This window comes from Pleurodeles waltl, chromosome 4_1 (assembly GCF_031143425.1).
Source record: "Pleurodeles waltl isolate 20211129_DDA chromosome 4_1, aPleWal1.hap1.20221129, whole genome shotgun sequence".
Classification (NCBI taxonomy): Eukaryota; Metazoa; Chordata; class Amphibia; order Caudata; family Salamandridae; genus Pleurodeles; species Pleurodeles waltl.
In genome coordinates, this window is record NC_090442.1 from 641,148,500 (window position 1) to 641,164,726 (window position 16,227).

The following is a 16,227-nucleotide window of genomic DNA, read 5'->3' on the forward strand; positions in this document are numbered from 1 at the left end:
TGCCTGTGTGTGTACAACAAATGCTTAACACTACCTTCTGATAAGCCTACTGCTCGACCACACTACCACAAAATAGAGCATTAGTATTATCTAATTTTGCCAGTATCAACCTCTAAGAGGAACCCTTGTACTCTGTGCACACTATCTCTCACTTTGAGATAGTATATACAGAGCCAACTTCCTACAGCTGGATACTACAAAATAAGATGAAACTGAATAACGAGTTCTGAAGAAATATGCTATGAATGATTTGAGAAAACTAGGTTGGTAACTTGGAGAGATTTTGCTCCCAAAACCTACCTCAGACGGGATACAAATATTTTATTTGAGAAGAATTGCAAAAATGGTCTTTATATATGCAAAGATTCTGTCTCTAAAGATCATACACATCAATAAAGACTCCCAGGCAAAAAGTAGTTCTGTTTATCTTTGCCTGAGTTTCCAGAAACAACTTCCCATCCACAGACTATTCACAAAGATACTTTCACTGTAAGCACAAGTTTCCAGTCAAATATCCTTTACTTCTGCCAAGACCTAAAACAGAATCCTGGAGGGCATAAATGTATATGCTACTCTAGATGTCTCTGGCCCTGATGTACATAAAACTGCTGTAGTAAATCAAATTCAGGGGTGAGATTTGGGTGTTTTAAGATATTGTTTGTTACATAAGTTTGAGAATGTTCCCAAAACATGCACTTTTGTGGGAATTCGTACATTTCTTTCCAACTCTTCCACCATGGACAGTATCGGAGATTTACCCCAGCGCAGCCCTGAGGTGGTGTAACTCCATTTCCACAATGGGATAAGGAATAAAACACCCCCAGAAGTGGTGAGGATGTATGGAAAGGGCTTTCTCTATGGGAAATGGTTTTCTTTGTACATAAAAGGTGCAATTAGAATAGAAGAACCATTCCCCCATGTACACTTCTAGGTTATGTTGCCGGCTGGAATTTTTCCATGATGTTTCCAGTAGTGTACTTGTAAACCGTCACCTGTGCAAAGTTCCATCACATTACTAGGAATCTTGATGAAAACCAAAAAAACAAAAAACCCCAAAAAAAAAAAAAACGTAAAAGTACATTCAAGATGGAGGATTTATATTTTTGTACTTTTTGATGATCCAATCCCAGTGACACTTAGAAACCTTAGTACTGGTTACAATGATTGGTGAAAGGTTAGCTAAGTTTAATTAATGTGAGAGTGGTGGTACCTGCAGTCATTTATAAGCTTTAGAAGGAGGAAGTAGATATAAATGAGGGTTGCTGAAACATAAGATCTTTGAGAGAGAGAGACACTATACTAATTATGGTGAGAGTTCAAAAGATAGGGTTCCTGTCTGAGGCCTCAAGAACACCATAGAGGAAGATGCAAACTAGGTAAGAGAGGAATCTGATTAATGCTACAACAGAGAGGAGCCTTAATAGTTGTGACCTAGGGAGTTGCCATTTAAGGCATTAAAAAAGGCTTATATTGCTTCGATGAGCTGTTCTAAGGATATCATGCCTGAGTTTAAGAGAGCTAATTGCGGGTGCTCTTGCTGAAAGAAAAACTATAAAGGAGGTGAAAATGTAGAGATTGTTGGGGTGACCATGGAGATAAGACACACCAGTCTGGGCAAGGATCTTGGGCTTAGTGGTGCAGGGATTGTAGCTGTTGCAAATATGCAGGCTGAGCATCTTTCTTGAGCAGGGGCATGATCATGGTTTACTGGACAAGAGCTTGAATGTTACTTTTGTGGAAAGGCACACTGGGACATCTCTGGTAAGATCATTTAAAAGCGAAGTAGGCAAATGAGCTTCAGTTTGGGTAGCTTCTTTAAAAGCCTGTTGGCAAAACTTTGCATTTTGGTACAATCCTCAAAAGGAAATGTATGCAACACCTGGTAAAGGAGCCCAAAAAGAACTGCTACTTCAGGTGTGAGATTGCAGAGAATCACAATGCACAATACAGAATTCTGGAACAATGGAATAATTCAACCTCTGAGATTCAATTAATTAGTACCCCAGATTTAAGCATTAAAGTCACCTTACATTTCAGCACCTGGGGATAATTCAGCTTGAAATGTGTCTCTCGTAAATATAATATGTGCATAATAGAAGGGGGAAACTTGATGTGTGAACTTAGATAACTTTATAGAGAATTTTGTAAATTATATTTTATAAGAGATGAATAGTGTATTAAAATGGAAATAGTAAAAAAAAAACAGATTTACGTGTTAGTATCCAGGTGCTGGAAAATGATTTGTAAAGCATATAACAAAACATTTCCATGCTGAAGCATGTTTATTAGAGGGCAAAACACAGTTTGTTATACCCACTTTCGGAAATGAAGAAGCAAGCTCTCTCTACAATCACCAGACATTTAGGTTGTATGCTTGCAGGTTCAGTAAGCTTCTGTTACATCAAGGACATCGTGATGTGAACCGATTGAAGGCCATTAAATAGCTACAGAAAACGCTGGAATCTCTGACAAAGTGAACCACAGATAGCTATGAAAATACAGAGAATGTGACTCTTTCAAATCTGTAGAGACTATATTCTATTCCAATACTTGCCTTATTCCCTGCCAATGATTTAGCAGTATTTAAAGGTCTGTTGTGGCTCGTTAACGGTGCCTGGCTAGAGCTTGATCGAGCAACTGCTTCTGTATTCCCAACTGCTGATGGTGTAGCAGGTAAAAGTAGTGTAAGCATGTTGTTACTCACAATAGGAATACTGGGATTAACCTGTTAAAAAAAATGAAACAATTTGTTGATGTTTAATTAAACCTTTTGTAATAGTCAAATTGAAAGTGTTAAGTGTTTTATCACTAAATTCTTATGGACCATGGCTAGGATTACTCAAGATTTTGTTAGAGCTCGTCTGAACACCCTCCAAAAGCTGAGTGGTCCATGCACAGATATGACACCCTGGAACTGCATCAGGGCTGAAGATTACAAAGCAGTCATCCCTTGGACCCTAAAAAGAGTGGTTGCCAATGCGATCTGAAAAGGCAGATAGCACCAGGTCTCATCTACCTGTAACAGCGCAGGTCTGAACAGGGTGGGTTGGTGGCTCAAGGAGGGACTTAAAAATGTGGCAAGTGCACAGAGAATTGAAGGCGGCTCAGAAGAACAGAACGGTGTTCACTTCAGTGTGGAGGGGAAGGGAAGAGTCTAGATGGACATATTGGCACTATGAAGCTGAGTTGCACACTTCTCTGTAACAAAATGTTCCCCAGTGGCCAATCTGGTGAAACAAGATGGCACAGGATTTGTGGGACTTCCTGACAAAATGTACGAGGAATAGAGAAAGCAAAGCAACAGATTTATTCAGCTCAAGAGATACTGGGCTCTTCAGCTGACTCTTTAGTACCCTGATGCCTCTCCAATTGGCCTGAGGGGAGTTAGCACTCTTCCATATGATAAATCTTTAGAGCATTTAAAACAATGTATAAAATGACTGAATCTGGATCTCGTTTACCCAGGTGAACGAGCCTTCTGCTTTTACACTGTTAAATTCAAAACACAAAAAACAGCAAATAAGACAGTTTTATACTTCACTTATTCCTGTGCCATGCACTACTACTTCCATTTAGAATGGACTGTTTATTGCAGCAAGTGGGCCAGGCTTTGCATCTAATCCTCCACCATTCATGCCTGGAGATTGAGTAAGGCAACTTGGGCTACTTCAATCTGACATTGGATATGGTCAATGTAATCCTGTCACTGCAAACCACAGGTATTTCCTGTGTGACAGCAGGACTGGTGCATGGATATATGCATCATACAGCTTGAGTGACACCATCTAGTCACCACACTACAGAGCCAGTAACAAATAGAATAAGAACAGCATTTTGAACTTCTACTTGAAGACCAAGGAGTTCAGAATACAAAGGTCAAGAATAGGACTGAGGTCCCCTGTCCTCCCTGAGAAAAAAGGAAGCACTCAAAATAGCATCCATGCCCTATCTCGTCCGCTGCTGCAACACAATTTAGACGCACCTTTGAATAACAGTGAAAGAACCTCGAGTAGCAAACTGTGCCTGATCCTTGGAGATGACGGAGAGGGAGAAAGTATGGTGAGGATAAGGAGAGTTGGGAGCTCTAAAAGGGAAGAGCATAGCACATGGAACATGTGAATAATTAGTAGGACCAAGCGGTCCATAGAGATGGACTGCAATTGCTCAAATTGGAAGGACCCCATACCCCCATTGGCCACATGTGTTGCTTCAAGGGTTGACTAAAGTGGTTTAGCTGGGGTGCCAAGGAGGTGATGCATAAAGACTGCTGCTCATCTCTGCGGCACTTTGAAGCACCACAGTAGCTGTACTGCCGAAGGTCACTAGGGAGCGGTAATAGGCTGATGTCTCCAAATAGCACAGAAATCTGCGCTACTGTTGATGGAGCTGTCATGCTGGGGAGGCCAGTATCAAAGACCCAGCAATGGCACGTCCCAGTTTACAGAGCTTCAGAGCAGATTTGCCCTTGTTGCCAAAGAGACAGGTGCCATCAAGGGACTTCTTGTAAAAAGCCAGTAGAGTGCATCCTGGCATGGCAGCAGATAGCAAGTGGGAGGATCATGGATTGGGCAGCCACGGTGACAAGAGTCCAGATCTGAGTAATTTGCTTTGTCACATCTTGTCTGTCATGCACACTTCAAAATGTGATGATGGAAATATTCAGGGAGAGAAGGACCAGCTAACTGAGTTATCTCCCACAAAACATGGGAGTGCAGGGCCAAAAGGCAAGTTGTATTAGTTAAACAACTTGGATTTTTTTTTGGCTCCCTATCCGTGGGAAGATAGCAAAAGAATGAAAATGTCACTTACCCAGTGTACATCTGTTCGTGGCATCGGTCGCTGTAGATTCGCATGTTTTGCAATAGCTCGCCATCTGGTGTTGGGCCGGAGTGTTACAAGTTGTTTTTCTTCGAAGAAGTCTTTCGAGTCACGGGACCGAGTGACTCCTCCTTTTGTCTCCATTGCGCATGGGCGTTGACTCCATCTTCGATTGTTTTTCCCCGCAGAGGGTGAGGTAGGAGTTGAATTGTAGTAATAGTGCCCATGCAATGGAGTGACTAAGTATGTACCTATTTAAGGTTGAGATGATACATATACAAATAGTTGAAGGTAACTTCCAAACTGCTACAGGCTCCCGGGGAGGCGGGTGGGCACATGCGAATCTACAGCGACCGATGCCACGAACAGATGTACACTGGGTAAGTGACATTTTCAGTTCGATGGCATCTGTCGCTGTAGATACGCATGTTTTGCATAGACTAGTAAGCAGTTATCTCCCCAAAAGCGGTGGCTCAGCCTGTAGGAGTGGAAGTAGTTTGAAATAATGTTCTTAATACGGCTTGACCTACTGTGGCTTGTTGTGCGGATAACACATCTACACAGTAGTGCTTGGTGAATGTGTGAGGCGTAGACCATGTGGCTGCCTTACATATTTCTTGCATTGGGATGTTTCCTAGAAAGGCCATGGTAGCACCCTTCTTTCTGGTTGAGTGTGCCCTTGGTGTAATGGGCAGCTGTCGTTTAGCTTTAAGGTAGCAGATTTGGATGCATTTAACTATCCATCTGGCTATACCTTGTTTTGATATTGGGTTTCCTGCATGAGGTTTTTGAAATGCAATAAATAGTTGTTTAGTCTTTCTGATGTTCTTTGTTCTGTCAATGTAATACATTAATGCTCTTTTGACATCTAATGTATGTAGTGCCCTTTCAGCTACGGTATCTGGCTGTGGAAAGAACACTGGAAGTTCCACTGTTTGATTTAGATGGAACGGTGAAATAACCTTTGGCAAAAATGTAGGATTAGTCCTTAGGACGACCTTATTCTTGTGTAGTTGTATAAAAGGTTCTTGTATTGTAAACGCCTGAATCTCGCTTACTCTTCTTAGGGAAGTAATGGCGATGAGAAATGCAACCTTCCAGGTTAGGAACTGTATTTCGCAGGAGTGCATGGGTTCAAAAGGTGGACCCATAAGTCTAGTTAGGACAACATTTAGGTTCCATGAAGGAACAGGTGGTGTTCTTGGTGGTATAATTCTCCTAAGGCCCTCCATGAATGCTTTAATGACTGGTATCTTATATAGGGAAGTTGAATAGGTAGTCTGCAGGTATGCAGATATTGCTGCAAGGTGTATTTTAATGGAAGAGAAAGCCAGGTTAGATTTTTGTAAGTGAAGCAAGTAGCCCACTACATGTTCTAGAGTTGTGTGTAAAGGTTGTATTTGATTAATATGGCAGTAGCAAACAAACCTCTTCCATTTACTTGCATAGCAGTGCCTGGTGGATGGCCTTCTGGCTTGCTTTATGACTTCCATACATTCTTGGGTAAGTTGTAAGTGCCCGAATTCTAGGATCTCAGGAGCCAGATTGCTAGATTCAGCGATGCTGGATCTGGGTGTCTGATCTTTTGGTTGTGTTGTGTCAACAGATCTGGCCTGTTGGGCAATTTGATGTAGGGTACTACTGATAGGTCTAGCAGCGTTGTGTACCAGGGTTGCCTTGCCCAAGTTGGTGCTATTAATATGAGTTTGAGTTTGTTTTGACTGAGTTTGTTTACCAGGTAAGGAAGGAGAGGGGGAGGAGGAAAAGCATAAGCAAATATCCCTGACCAGTTCATCCATAGGGCATTGCCTTGGGACTGTTTAGATGGGTATCTGGATGCGAAGTTTTGGCATTTTGCGTTCTCCTTTGTCGCAAACAAGTCTATTTGAGGTGTTCCCCAGAGTTTGAAATAGGTGTTCAGAATTTGGGGGTGAATTTCCCATTCGTGGACCTGTTGGTGATCTCGAGAGAGGTTGTCTGCGAGTTGATTTTGGATCCCTGGTATAAATTGTGCTATTAGGCGAATTTGGTTGTGAATTGCCCAACGCCAAATTTTTTGTGCTAGCAGGCTTAACTGCGCGGAGTGTGTCCCCCCCTTGCTTGTTTAGATAATACATTGTTGTCATGTTGTCTGTCTTGACGAGAATGTATTTGTGAACTATTATTGGTTGGAAAGCTTTTAGTGCTTGAAAAACTGCTAGAAGTTCTAGGTGATTTATATGCAGTTTTGTTTGATGTACGTTCCATTGTCCTTGTATGCTGTGTTGATCGAGGTGTGCTCCCCACCTTGTCATGGAAGCATCTGTTGTTATTATGTATTGTGGCACTGGGTCTTGGAAAGGCCGCCCTTTGTTTAAATTTAGGTTGTTCCACCACAGAAGCGAGAGGTAAGTTTGGCGGTCTATTAACACCAGATCTAGAAGATGACCCTGTGCTTGAGACCACTGTGATGCTAGGCACTGTTGTAAGGGCCTCATGTGCAGTCTTGCGTTTGGGACAATGGCTATGCATGAAGACATCATGCCTAGGAGTTGTAATATCATCTTTGCTTGTATCTTTTGTGTTGGATACATGCGTTGTATGATGGTGTTGAAATTTTGAATTCTTTGGGGACTTGGAGTGGCTACTCCTTTTGTTGTGTCTATTATGGCTCCTAGGTATTGTTGTACCTTGCACGGCAGAATGTTGGATTTCGTGAAGTTGACGGTGAACCCTAGTTTGAAGAGGGTTTGTATGATCTGATGTGTGTGATTTGAGCACTCTATTAACGAATGGGCCTTGATTAGCCAGTCGTCTAGATATGGGAACACATGTATTTGCTGCCTTCTGATGTGTGCAGCGACTACCGCTAGACATTTGGTAAAGACTCTTGGTGCGGTTGTTAATCCGAAAGGCAGTACCTTGAATTGGTAATGTATTCCTTTGAATACAAACCTTAGGTATTTCCTGTGCGATGGGTGTATCGGTATATGGAAATACGCGTCCTTGAGGTCTAAAGTTGACATGTAGTCGTGTAGTTTTAGCAATGGTAATACTTCTTGTAGTGTGACCATGTGAAAGTGGTCTGATTTGATGAATGTGTTCACTATTCTGAGGTCTAGGATTGGTCTCAGCGTTTTGTCCTTCTTTGGTATCAGAAAGTACAGTGAGTAAACTGCTGTGTTTATTTGTGTGTTTGGCACTAATTCGATTGCATTCTTTTGCAATAGTGCCTGCACTTCTATCTCCAGGAGATTGGAATGATGTTTTGTCAAATTTTGTGCTTTTGGTGGTATGTTTGGAGGGAATTGTAGAAATTCTATGCAATAACCATGTTGGATAATTGCTAGAACCCAAGTGTCTGTAGTGATTTCCTCCCATGCTTTGTAATAATGACTTATTCTTCCCCCCACTGGTGTTGTGTGGAGGGGGTGAGTGACATGTGAGTCACTGCTTAGTAGTAGGGGTTTTGGGGCTTTGAAATTTTCCTCTATTCCTAGGGAATTGCCCTCCTCTATATTGTCCCCGAAAACCTCCTCTGTACTGTCCCTGGTAACTGGACGGTGTTGCCTGTGAGGCGCTGGCTTGTGTGCTCTGACCCCGAAACCCCCCTCTAATGGGTGTTTTACGGAATGTGCTGTAATTTCCTCTGCTCTGCGGGGAGTAGAGTGCGCCCATGGCTTTAGCAGTGTCCGTGTCTTTTTTGAGTTTCTCAATCGCTGTGTCCACTTCTGGACCGAACAGTTCTTTTTCGTTAAAAGGCATATTGAGAACTGCTTGCTGAATCTCTGGTTTAAATCCAGACGTTCGGAGCCATGCATGCCTTCTGATAGTTACAGATGTATTAATTGTCCGTGCAGCTGTATCTGCAGCGTCCATGGAGGAGCGGATTTGGTTGTTGGAAATGGTCTGTCCCTCCTCAACCACTTGTTATGCCCTATTTTGTAGGTCCTTGGGCAGATGGTCAATGAGATGTTGCATCTCATCCCAATGGGCTCTGTCATAGCGTGCAAGTAGTGCCTGGGAGTTAGCGATGCGCCACTGGTTTGCAGCTTGTGCTGCGACTCTTTTACCAGCTGCATCGAACTTGCGGCTTTCTTTATCTGGGGGTGGTGCATCTCCAGATGTGTGGGAGTTGGCCCTTTTCCTAGCTGCTCCTACAACGACAGAGTCTGGTGGCAGCTGTGTAGTGATGAAAGCCGGGTCTGTAGGAGGCGCCTTATACTTCTTTTCCACTCTTGGTGTGATTGCCCTACTTTTGACCGGCTCCTTAAAGATTTCTTTTGCGTGCCAGAGCATACCAGGGACCATAGGCAGGCTTTGGTAGGAGCTGTGGGTGAAGGAGAGTGTGTTGAATAAAAAGTCATCCTCGACCTGTTCTGAGTGGAGGCTTACATTGTGAAATTGTGCTGCTCTAGCCACCACTTGAGAATACGCAGTGCTGTCCTCTGGTGGAGATGGCTTCGTAGGGTATGCCTCCGGACTGTTATCTGACACTGGGGCGTCGTATAAGTCCCATGCGTCTTGATCTTGGTCACCCTGGCTCATGGTGGTGTGAGCTGGGGAATGTGATGGAGTTTGTGCTGGTGAGACGTTAATCACAGGTGGAGGAGAGGGTGGTGGGGTAACTTTTTTCACCACTTTTGTTTGTGGTGTTTGTTCAGTTTGGAACTCCAATCTTCTCTTTCTTCTAATAGGGGGAAGGGTGCTTATTTTTCCTGTCCCCTGCTGTATGAAAATACGCTTTTGCGTATGGTCTACATCCGTTGAGTGTAGTTCCTCCTCAAACCTATGCTTTTGCATTTGGGAGGTTAGCGAGTGCTCTTCTGTATAAGAGCCTGAAACTGGGTCGGTTGCAGTTTGTTTTGGCACCGAAACCCTGTCTGCATCTTTTTTCGGCTCCGAGGTGACTTTTTTCTTTTTCGGGGCCGAAACCTCTCGGCGTCGATCTTCTTCGGTGCCGCTGTCTCGGCGTCGAGCCGTGTCTACACCGGTATCTCGGTGTCGATGCTTGTCTCCAGCACTTTCTCGGTCCCGAGAAGGCTGCGTGCCGGTGTCTCGACCGGAGTCGGACGATCTCGGCACTGTTTGGGCCTTTTTCGGTGCCGACGGTCGGTCACCGAATTTATGGGTCAAGCCATGGCCTGGTGGCAGTGGCGTCCCCTGGGCCTTGTAAATCTTCTTCTGAGTGGTTTTCGACGTCCTACTCACGGTTTGTGTATCGTCGAATCCTTCGGAGTCCGATTCTTGGATCGAAAAGGTTCCCTCCTCTTCTTGTTCCTCGAACTCCCGGTGGGCTGTCGGCGCGGACGCCATCTGAAGTCTTCTGGCTCGACGGTCTCGGAGAGTTTTTCGGGATTGGAACGCTCGACAGGCCTCGCAGGTGTCTTCGCTGTGCTCAGGTGACAGGCACAGGTTGCAGACCAAGTGTTGGTCTGTATAGGGGTATTTATTGTGGCATTTGGGACAGAAACGGAACGGGGTCCGTTCCATCGGCGTTCTTCTGCACGCGGTCGGGCCGACCAGGCCCCGACGGGGGATCGAAAAAATTACCCTGAAGGGCACCGGAGCTCTTCGATCTTAGACGCGGTGTTGAATCTAACTACGCCGACCCCGAACGCAACAATACCGACGAAAATCTTCCGAAATTAGCTATCTTTCCGTTCCGAAACTCGGAGCGACAGGAACACGTCCGAACCCGATGGCGGAAAAAAAAACAATCGAAGATGGAGTCGACGCCCATGCGCAATGGAGACAAAAGGAGGAGTCACTCGGTCCCGTGACTCGAAAGACTTCTTCGAAGAAAAACAACTTGTAACACTCCGGCCCAACACCAGATGGCGAGCTATTGCAAAACATGCGTATCTACAGCGACAGATGCCATCGAACTCATATTTTCGTTTCAAAAGCAAAGATAACCGGATCAAAGTAATCTCAGGAGACAGGTGAGCTGTCAGGAATTTCAGATCACCATGAGCAGAGCAATGACTGCACTCAACCTGGCAGATACCGGCTTGTTTAAAGGCATTAAAAGGGGGCCCCATCAGTGTGTCTTAAAAGGCAGCAAAGATTCCGTGGCAGAGACAGCCAGTACAACCTCTTATGGCTCTGGCTATGTGGCTGGAGCCAAATTAAGCACTGGTGTAAAACCAACTTCGGCTCCAAAGTGGACGCTGATGCCAATCCATGGGAGGGGCACACACAGCTGGATGACCTAGCTACATTCTTTGAAAAACATCAAGCGATAGAAGAATCTTATCTTTTTCTTCTACGTAACCTCCTGGAGAACTTCGCCTTGGGCGAAGGAAGCTTGCATGGAGAACTTACTGGTCTAAAGAGAGCCAGCATGCAACCCATTACAGTACCTGCAAGCAGAGTGGTGCATATTACCCCAATGCCAATCGTGGTCCTGAGCCATGAAGAGCTTATCCTCCCTCTCCTGTAAGGCCTTGGCATGCACGCGATCACATTTCTCGCAGGACGTAGAATCAGGGGAGGCCCAAGTACAGACAGTGGTGGGCCTAACTAGACATCTGCTAGCCACATGATTGCAAAGCTTAACGCCTTCAGAGCAGGTACTGTACCCTTAACAATGCAATTGAATAAAACATGTAACAAAGTTCTGAGGAAATCAACCCTGTACCTGGGTTGGAAATAAACTGAATTTAATGTGCCTTAGTGGCGCTGCACACGGCCCCATGACCAATATTAAGTGCAGAGCCTGGAGTCTGTGCGGTTCCATGGCGTGACCTAGCAGTACAGAAGAGTGTTTAGTTTCTGGATTCACTTAGCAGGGTCCAGGAGGTAAGGCATCTTTAGGTAGAAGTATTCATTTGAATACATTCCTACTCATATAGGTCAATGAACATCATCTGAATACATTCCTAGAAATGATTGAATTAAGTCTGAAGAATAACATAGAAGAAACGTTTGCCTTATCCTATGTGAATGTATTTAGGGGCCAGTAAGAGTTAATGGATCAGGAATTTAGATTGTGGAAGGGTAAACTTATGGTAAGCAGCTCAGTTGTTAATGAGAACAGTAGACAGGTGAATAGCAGCAGTTACATAAATTCAAACATTTCTTTTCAAATACATTGAAACCTGTTTTAGCGACCATAATCCTTTAGAAATCAGGATGGCAGCAATTGATGGCAGTAGCCTGGTTCCTATTCTGGGCTTTATTGGCCTATCTTCTAAGGATAAGGGGCTCAGGGTGAAATGGTGTAGTCTCCAGATTCCTTCTTTGCTCAAAATCTTGGTAAGGACCAAACTAGATCTCATTATGGAGCCTTTACTATTTCTTGTATCACCTCCTGTCTCGGTCCTGGATGTTTATTATGAAGGAGGTGCCTGGGAGTTGCTCAATCTGGCTGGTTTATTAAAGGGAGGCCAATAAACAGTTATGCGAGGCCCTCAATTTCTAGCCCCACATCCAGTATAACATGCAGCTAGAATGGCTTATAAACAAGACATTCAGGAACGGAAAGTAGCTCTCACAGAGGCTTCTTTAGAGTGGCTGGTATCCACCTGTAATACCGGGGACTCTAGGAGCTTTTGGGCTACTGCCAATGGGAAGCAAGCTTTGTGCAGCTGGAGCCGATGACATAGGCTCTTCTATTATCCCTGCTCACTAGCTGTTCTACTTCCAAAGGGTTTATGCACTTAATAAGAATGCACCCCTAGCTATGCATGAGGAGAGCTGTTCATTCCCACTGGAGGTCAGGTTTGATCTTGAGGAGGTAGGCACGGCAATTTTGGCAAGTCCCTTCAACAAAGGCCTCCCAGATGGCTCGTTGTGTTCGAGGTCATCCTCCACCCGCAGGCTCCTGCCTGCGCCTCACCCCTGGTGGACTAGTGGTTGCCGCCTTCCTTCCGTCTCTCTGCTGCCTTCTACCTTTTCTGCCCCCTTTTTCTGCCTTTTTGCTCTGTTGCCTTTCTTCTGTTCTTTTATCCTCTTTTTCCTCCTTTCTTTTTTACCCCGTGTCTCCCCTGCTGCTGCGGCCCTGCCCCTCTCCCAGCACTATGTTTCCTGCCTCCCAGCTGCGCGACCCCTCCCTACTCCCTCCTTTTCTTAATGGCGCCAGCTGGTGCGCCAAAGGCAAGAGCATCTGTGCCCATCTACGTCCAGCGCAACAGGATCTGGGCCCCGCTCCACCCACAAATACGATGCCAGGATCCTGCATGCCCTCAACACCGGAAAGCTCAGCCACCTGTCACTGCGCTTTGTCTAAGAACACTCAAGGTCCGTTCACCTGCGCAACTGCGCTTTCACCTGTCCTCGCACCCTAAACCTCCCCTTCATCAAACATGCATTAGACATTTGGTACCTCCTCGACTTCATCACCCAAACGTTGCCTTCTTCACGGAGACCTGGATCATCACATCATCGGCTCCAGACATCACCACCGCCATCCCCAATGGCTACAATATCATACATCAAGACCGCGTCAACCGGCCTGGAGGAGATGTCACCATTGTCCACAAAAATCACTCGGCGTCACAATCAGTGACGATATCCAGCCCCCCATCGCTGAACACCTTCACATCCAGACTAATGCAAACACCACCCTCCGAGGAACGCTCATTTACAGCCCCCCCCAACACCCCAGACCCAGCTCACCCTTCAGCGAAGCACTGGCAGACTCCATCACCCAACCAACCCCATCCCCTCACCTCAAGGACATAACCCACCAGCATCACGGACACTTATCACTAACCGTTCTTGGAGCACTGGACCCCATCACCCCCAAAGAACACCCTCAAGCTCATGAATACCACTCACTCTATTGCACCCTCAGATCCATGCCCCCACCTCATCTTTAATCGAGCCAGCGGCGTCATCGCTCCCAAACTATGCCACACCATCAACTGCTCCATCAAAGCCACCACCTTCCCGGATGCCTGGAAACACGCAGAGATAAAGTCCTTCCTGAAGAAACCTTCCGCAGACCCTACAGAGCTGAAAAACTACAGACCCATCTCACTCCTTCCTTTTCCAGCCAAGGTCATCGAAAAAGCGATCAACGCATAACTCACTGAGTTCATCGAAGGCAACCACATCCTCTACCCCTCCCAATCCGGATTCAAGAGCAACCACAGACCCAAAACAGCAATCCTAGCAGCCACAGATGACATCTGCACCCTACTGGACCGTGGGGATACAGCTGCCCTAAACCTCCTCAACCTCTCTGCTGCCTGCGACACCGTCTCCCACAACACCCTGTATACTAGACTACACAATGCCGACATCCATGGCAATGCCCTGGCATGGATCCGCTCCTCCCTCACTGAAGAGTCAGGATCCCACCATTCACCTCGAAGCCAACAAAGCAGTTGCGGGGTTTCCCACGGTTCCTCCCTGAGAATCACTCTCGAACATCTACCTGGCCCGCACGCCGGGATTGCCAGACACCACGGGCTTAAGATCGACTCATACGACGATGAGACACAGCTCATTCTCTATCTCGCCAATGAACCATCAACTGCTAAGAAGAACTTCCACAACGGAATGAAGGCTAGTGCCGACTGGATGAGGGACAGCTGCCTCAAGCTCAACTCTGACAAGACAGAGATCCTCATCCTGGGGCCCGCCACTTCCGCCTTTGACTCCTGGTGGCCCAGCTGCGTTGGAACTCCCCCAAATCCGACTGACCACGCCGGCAACCTCGCCATCATCCTTGACGCATCACTGTCCATGGCATGCCAATTCAACGCAGTCTCCTCTTCATGCTTCCACACCCTTCACCTTCTCCAAAAGACATTCATGTGGATACCCTTGGACACAAAGAGAACAGTCACCCAGGCACTCATCAGCAGCAAGCTCGACTACGACAATGCACTCTATGCCAGAATCAACAAAAAACTCCAAGGAAGACTCCAGAGAATTCAGAACTCCGCGGCCAGACTGATCCTGGACATCCCCCGCCAGAGCCACATCTCCGCCCACCTAAGAGACCTACACTGGCTGCTCGTCAACAAATGCATCACCATCAAACTCCTGACCCACGCATACAAGGCCCTCCACAAAGTCAGACCTGCCTAACTCAACCACCGCCTCTCTATCTACACCCCCTCAAGGCAACTCCGCTCAGCGCAACTGGCCCTGGCTACCATTCCCAGGATCCAGAAGAACATGGCTGGAGGAAAATCCTTCTCCTACCTCGCCGCTAAGACCTGGAACACGATGCCTCTCCACCTCAGACAGTCCCCATTGCTGGATCAGTTTAGGAAGGCTGTCTCTTCGACTGACCCACGTCCCCTTTTAGCGCCTTGAGACCCTATGGGTGATATGTCTGCGCTCTACAGGGAGTGCAGAATTATTAGGCAAGTTGTATTTTTGAGGATTAATTTTATTATTGAACAACAACCATGTTCTCAATGAACCCAAAAAACTCATTAATATCAAAGCTGAATATTTTTGGAAGTAGTTTTTAGTTTGTTTTTAGTTTTAGCTATGTTAGGGGGATATCTGTGTGTGCAGGTGACTATTACTGTGCATAATTATTAGGCAACTTAACAAAAAACAAATATATACCCATTTCAATTATTTATTATTACCAGTGAAACCAATATAACATCTCAACATTCACAAATATACATGTCTGACATTCAAAAACAAAACAAAAACAAATCAGTGACCAATATAGCCACCTTTCTTTGCAAGGACACTCAAAAGCCTGCCATCCATGGATTCTGTCAGTGTTTTGATCTGTTCACCATCAACATTGCGTGCAGCAGCAACCACAGCCTCCCAGACACTGTTCAGAGAGGTGTACTGTTTTCCCTCCTTGTAAATCTCACATTTGATGATGGACCACAGGTTCTCAATGGGGTTCAGATCAGGTGAACAAGGAGGCCATGTCATTAGATTTCCTTCTTTTATACCCTTTCTTGCCAGCCACGCTGTGGAGTACTTGGACGCGTGTGATGGAGCATTGTCCTGCATGAAAATCATGTTTTTCTTGAAGGATGCAGACTTCTTCCTGTACCACTGCTTGAAGAAGGTGTCTACCAGGAACTGGCAGTAGGACTGGGAGTTGAGCTTGACTCCATCCTCAACCCGAAAAGGCCCCACAAGCTCATCTTTGATGATACCAGCCCAAACCAGTACTCCACCTCCACCTTGCTGGCGTCTGAGTCAGACTGGAGCTCTCTGCCCTTTACCAATCCAGCCACGGGCCCATCCATCTGGCCCATCAAGACTCACTCTCATTTCATCAGTCCATAAAACCTTAGAAAATCAGTCTTGAGATATTTCTTGGCCCAGTCTTGACGTTTCAGCTTGTGTGTCTTGTTCAGTGGTGGTCGTCTTTCAGCCTTTCTTACCTTGGCCATGTCTCTGAGTATTGCACACCTTGTGCTTTTGGGCACTCCAGTGATGTTGCAGCTCTGAAATATGGCCAAACTGGTGGCAAGTGGCATCGTGGCA

General features: G+C 45.8%; 1 protein-coding gene across 2 annotated transcripts in view; it reads right to left on the reverse strand.

Moving 5' to 3' along the window:
• SCAF11 (SR-related CTD associated factor 11) overlaps window positions 1-16,227 on the reverse strand; it is an 828,633-nt gene that overhangs the window by 91,655 nt on the left and 720,751 nt on the right. Inside the window, exon 15 of one of the 2 annotated variants that reach the window (XM_069229082.1) lies at window positions 2,555-2,725. The exons of the other annotated variant lie outside the window; for it this stretch is intronic. Within the exon in view, the coding sequence (XP_069085183.1) occupies window positions 2,555-2,725 (171 nt within the window). The remainder of the gene's footprint in view (window positions 1-2,554; window positions 2,726-16,227) is intronic. 2 annotated transcript variants of the gene reach the window in all.